The sequence below is a fragment of the Nannospalax galili genome, unplaced genomic scaffold, assembly GCF_000622305.1.
Source record: "Nannospalax galili isolate Female #2095 unplaced genomic scaffold, S.galili_v1.0 scaffold390, whole genome shotgun sequence".
In the NCBI taxonomy this organism is placed as follows: domain Eukaryota; kingdom Metazoa; phylum Chordata; class Mammalia; order Rodentia; family Spalacidae; genus Nannospalax; species Nannospalax galili.
The window spans coordinates 4,432,447-4,438,484 of NW_008330777.1; the positions used below are offsets into that span (position 1 = coordinate 4,432,447).

The 6,038-nt window shown below is 31.3% G+C and overlaps 1 protein-coding gene across 1 annotated transcript in view; it reads left to right on the forward strand.

The window, feature by feature from the left end:
* Positions 1–6,038, forward strand: part of Ptprq (protein tyrosine phosphatase receptor type Q) — a 227,017-nt gene that overhangs the window by 67,963 nt on the left and 153,016 nt on the right. The window contains exons 21-23 of the mRNA XM_008852127.2: positions 1,468–1,761; positions 1,978–2,253; positions 2,589–2,740. Of these exons, the coding sequence (XP_008850349.1) occupies positions 1,468–1,761; positions 1,978–2,253; positions 2,589–2,740 (722 nt within the window). The remainder of the gene's footprint in view (positions 1–1,467; positions 1,762–1,977; positions 2,254–2,588; positions 2,741–6,038) is intronic.

Here is a 6,038-nt window from a genome sequence, read left to right on the forward strand (position 1 = left end):
TCATAATATTTAACATATCTATTCATTTGATCTGGTGGCTACTTTCAAATAATCTTCTGCATCATTTTTTTTCAGACTTTGAATCCATGTAGGAATTTATGAAGCATTTTTGTTTTATCATCTCTGTGAAAACATGTTAAAAATATCTATTTTATCTAAAGAAATTTCTTGTGCGCAGCTTCTGCAGAATCCTGTTCATGCTGAATATTCACAAAACTATAATGATTATACTCTTGATTTGTTTTAGGTTTCAGTTTTGATAATATGATACAAATGGATCACTGTCCACTTCTGTGATATCTGTTTTCTGTTTCTTTGATTATATTTATTTATTTTTATGTGTGTGAGTGTTATGCCTGCATGTTGTAAGTGCACCCAGGTCATGCAGTGCCTCAGGAGGACAGAAGAGGCCGTTAGAGTTCCCAGAACAGGAGTTACACATGGTTGTTAGCTGCCATATGAGATTTGAACCCAGGCCTCTACAAGAACAGCCAGTGCTCTTAACCACTGAGTCATATCTCCAGCCCCCTCTTTGTTTATCTTTAAAAGAGTATCATCTTATCAAGAAATGACATTTACCATCCACTAAGATTGAAATCCCAGTGGATTTATTTGAAAATCATAAATTCACCACTATAAACATGAAAAAGGAATACTTTGATTGTTTTAGGAAAGAAAACTTTTGAGTCATGGACAAGTTCACCCACAGAATATAAGTAATGTGTGAAAATAGGTACTTGACGACTCTTTAGCAAAAAGTTCTAGCTATGTGGTCAATATCATTTCAGGCATTCTTTAAGTGTGTATCTCTCCCAAGCTCACTGCAACCAATAACGGTTTATAATTATGGTTGTAGCACCATGAGCCATAAGTTCTTCTTGTGTGTAGCTCCTGGTGGGATTTTCAAGATTGTACTGAGTTGATATCTTAAAATTGAAATTTTGTAAGTGAAACAATTTCTTAAAATAGAAATGTGGGTTGGTGTTTTGGTGACTAGAGAGATCTTGTTACTGGAAATCAGAAAAGTTTAATATTAAATATTCTTACTGTAAACATGATGTTGGCCAAGTAACATTTTGGCTCTAAACATCTTTTTTTTTTTTTGTATTTTCAATAAGGATAATCTTTACACCAGAGAAAGTGAAACTATTATTCAGATAGTTGCCAAATTATTGAATCTATATTGACACATGTGTGTGCACATGAACACATGTAATTCCTATGATGTAAAAACTTAAGTCAGAAGAATATGATATAAAAACAATTCTCATATACATTAAAGGTGATAAGACATTTTGAATGATTTTTAAAAACAATTATTTGAAGAAATTTAATATAGGTGATAACACATCTGCATGTAAATAATGTAAAGGCTGGTGATGTTTTAATAGGTATATTCAGTTTGAGGATGTAAATCCTAGTTAGAATAACTGATGAATTGTATGTTCTGCTCATCACCTCTCATAGTACCTGAAGGGCTTGTTGGAAACCTGACTTATGAGTCCATTTCGTCAACCGAAATAAACGTGACCTGGGCTCCACCATCACAACCAAATGGTCTGGTCTTCTACTATGTTTCACTGAATTCACAGCAAAATCCTCCTCACCACGTGAAACCACCTGTAGTTACACACACAAACAACATATATTTTGATAATCTGGAAAAATATACTGATTATATATTTCAAATCACTCCAGCAACAGAAAAGGGATTCTCTGAGATTTATACTGCTCAGCTGTACATCAAAACTGAAGAAGATGGTAGGCTGGACCTTTTCCTTGCTTATTAAGCAGATTTTTATTGTTTTCTTTATTTGTATTGCTTTCTTATATGAAACATTACTTATGTAAACGTCATTCTTAATGTCTTAAAACTAAAACATTCTGCTAATAAAATTGAGTCCAATTATGACTAAAGCTTCTTTATTGATGGAAATTTCCTCTTGTTTCATTTAACGTTCTCTTTTTCTTTTATAGCCCCAGAAACATCACCAATAATCAACACTTTTAAAAATCTTTCCTCTACCTCAATTCTTTTATCATGGAGTCCCCCATTAAAGCCAAATGGTGCAATAATAAGTTATGATTTAACTTTGCAAGGACCACATGAAAATTATTCTTTCGCTACTTCTGATAACTATATAGTATTGGAAGAGCTTTCGCCATTTACATTATACAGTTTTTTTGCTGCTGCAAGAACTATCAAAGGACCGGGTCCATCTAGTGTTCTTTTCTTTTACACAGATGAGTCAGGTAAGCCGGATCCACACTTCTTCAAATGAGTTCTCCATTCCAGCACTTGCTCTCTCTTTTTAAGGAATAGCATGGACAATGAAAGGATATTAGATCTGTTCATAGCTGACTTACACTTACTCATCAACCTTTCTGAACTTTTTAAAAATTTCTAGCTCAAGCTTCAGAATTATCTGTTGTACTTAAAGCTATTTTGGAGGACTCTGTTTCCTAAATTAAAGCATATTATAATTTATAAATATTTTTGAATTAGTTTCTTCAGCAATTAGAGTCAAGATATTGTTTCTGTGCCACATGGTTTATGAACATAAGTTTTATAATGTGTTTTTCCACAGTGCCATTAACACCTCCTCAAAATTTGACTTTAATTAACTACACTTCAGATTTTGTGTGGCTGAAATGGAGCCCAAGTCCTCTTCCAGGCGGTATTGTTAAAGTATATAGTTTTAAAATTCATGACCATGAAACTAATACTGTGTTGTATAAGGTAGGTTGATTACAACAGTGTATAAACATTTATTTCAAAAATTCAGAAATGAAATTAAACATTTTTGATCTGGGGGAAGGAAAACGGACTGTTTTAAATGAAAAAAAAAAAAAACAACACTGGACAAATTGCTCATTGGTGAAACATTTGCCTTTAATGCACAGGGCCCTGGGTTTAATCCCTAGTACCACAAAAATTAGTTGAACAAGGATATTTGGGTTTTAATCCTTTTGTTTTCTAAAACTTAAGGATGCTTGTGGAGACTATAAGAAAATATTTGTCAAATATGTGGGTTGGCTATTTCATAGAACAATTTACTTAGATTTATAACTTCTACAATTTAAGAAGTAATTGTAACATTTTCTTGATAATGGAAAGTATATAGTAATTTTTATAGTTTATTTAAAATTTAGTATATATAAAGTCTACTATACCTCTATTTAGTCACAAAAACTTTTACATTGGCTGGTGAGAATTATTCCTCTGACATGATCCTACACTAATTAATCTTTTATAATAAATTCTTCTTCTTTAACTCTCAATGTGATTAATTTGTAATCCTTAATATCTCTTCCTTCTTCCATTTTTAGGATCCAGAATCAGTGTGATTATACAATGAGTCTGAAACACGTGTATGATTTCTAGAATTCGATTGTCAAAGTATGTTAAGATTAGGTAACATTAACTTAGGAAAGTTCTTTTTCCAAATGCAAATGAAGTCCTAGAATGTTTACTATTTAGTTACAGCAAGAACAGTGCAAAAACTACAGTAAACATTTAGTATGTGCATTATAATTTAGTACTATGGTAAATCATTTTTATAGCATGTGGTGCAGCTTACAAAAAATCAAGAACAAAAATTTCAGCTATGTCATCAGGGACAATGACTTCCCTTCTGGAAAACAATATCTTATCTTAACATCTTATAGCCTGAATATAATTTGATATTTATAACTTCATAAACATGGAATGATTCCCAGAAGTGTGAAATTATATTAATTGTACAAACACCATATAATCTTTTATTATCAATCTTTTGTTTAATCTCAATGTTTTCACATTTGTTTTTGCATTTTCTTTATGAGTTATGGGAAATGTTAAATAGAAAAAAGAAGAAGAATTTTCTGGAAGTGATTTATCCCTAGAATTATCTTGTATGACATACACACACACATATATATGACTTAATTTCTGTAGAATGGTGATCTCTAACATGAACACCCTTAACAGAATAGCAGAGCAAAAGTTTTGACATCAAATTACATTGTTCAAATCTTGCCTTTGAGATTTACAGTGATGTATTACAGAAGTTGCTTATCTTCTTGAGACTTCAAGTGAAAAATGGTATTTATAAAGGTGCATATATTAAAAAGTGAAGATTATCAGAGGAAATCCATATAAATAGTTTTGTACAATTCCAGGCATATTATAAATGTATTTCTTATTACTGCTGTTGTTATACATAGATTTAAAAAAATATCCCACACAATAGTAACACTGAGCAGGAAATGACAGCATACCATTACCTGAATATGAATTTGATACTTTAAAACATTCTATTATCTGTTTTAGTTTAATATTGTGCCAATAACAGAATATGATCTTTATGCCACAAAATATTAAGTATATAATTTCAGGATATTGTTTTATTTTTAATCTACTGCATACAGTTACATCTGTTTACCACTATTTTTAATTAGTTTTAATGGTCATATTTTCCTTTAAATTCCTTTAAATCTCTTCTCATAACATTTTTTTCTCTTTTTAATTATCATGCCCATCTTTTTCCTGTGTCCAGCTTTCACACCTACTGTTTTGATCAGTTTTCCCTGACAGGATCACTTTCTGTTATGCTTGCTAATCTTATTCTTTTTTCACTTACTTGTGGATTTGTGGAAGCAGAAAAGTACCAGAGTCATTCTACGTGCCTCTTCTCTCACAGTCAGTTCACACTGGAAAATAGACATTGGTATCACTTGGTGGCTTGGCTCACACATATATGCTGAAATAAATAATTTATTTGGTTAAAAAGTTCTTTTAAAACTTGCTTCTGTTTAAACGTGTTCTGCAACCAATAAGCTAGTTTCTCATATTCAATTATTATTTTAATATCATCATAATCATCATTATCATCATTATTATTAGAATTTTTATCATCTTGGGTTCAGTCATTTCTCTGGGCACTAGTCCTTATGAACCTAAATAAATATTTACATGTCTGTGCTTTATTTCTTATTATTTAGCAATGTTGTAAACTTTTATAGTTCACATAAAGTTTTCTCAATGACAAGAATATTAATCTGTATACTCTCCAGATCATCTATCAGTGTGGTTTGTAATAGTAAAGGTAAAAGAATAAGAAGAAATAAGGTGATAAAACAAGTTCCTCTGAATGTCGGTGACTTTTTAGACTGTTCTAAAAATGTGACTCTAGAGTTAATGTAAGTGCCTTATGAATTAGTGTTCTTGGGCTGGCGAGGTGGCTCAGTTGGTAAAGGCACTTGCTGCCAAGCCTGACCACATGAGTTCAGTCCCTGGAACCCACATGTTGGAAAAAGAGAACCAATCTTTACAAGTTGTGTTCTGACCTCCACATGAGCACTGTGGTACAAGTGCCTCCCCGCCTCCCCCCCATTCACAGCACACATACAAAATGAATAAATAAATAGAACAATATCCTTGCTAAATATCTAACACCAAACTGTGAAATAAACAACCAATATGACTTTTGTTTTGACAGATGTAATGTAATATTCTTAAATATATACCACATAGGCAATTGTCCTTTCTCTACAAATAATTGATTATCTTGACTGTCATCTTTGATTAGGACATGCTTTCAAATAAAAATTTTATTATTGATGACCAATTTTCTGTGAGAAAGCAAACATATTTTTATTTGGTTAGAAATGACAACTTTTCCATTCCTTTCTTCATTTTTTTTCTAAAAATTGTATCAAATTAGAAATTTAGTTGCTGTATGAAAAGCTCTCAAGTTCATGGAAGCAGAGATTTTGTTTTATTTGTAGCTTTATTTGCAGTGGTTAGAATACCATAGCTGATGAATAAATTAACTTACAGAGATATATTTGTGGGTATTAAAAATGAGTATAAATGAATTCTGAAGAAATTAAGTACTATCCTGACCCATTTCAAATTGTATTTAAATGGACACTTTAGAAAATATAAAGAAAATTGAAAAGTATCTACTTCTATATCAAAATCAGGGAAACAAGATGAAAACAAAATACTTTGGCTTTTAAAAAATGAAAATTATGAGATAGTGCCCATTTAAATA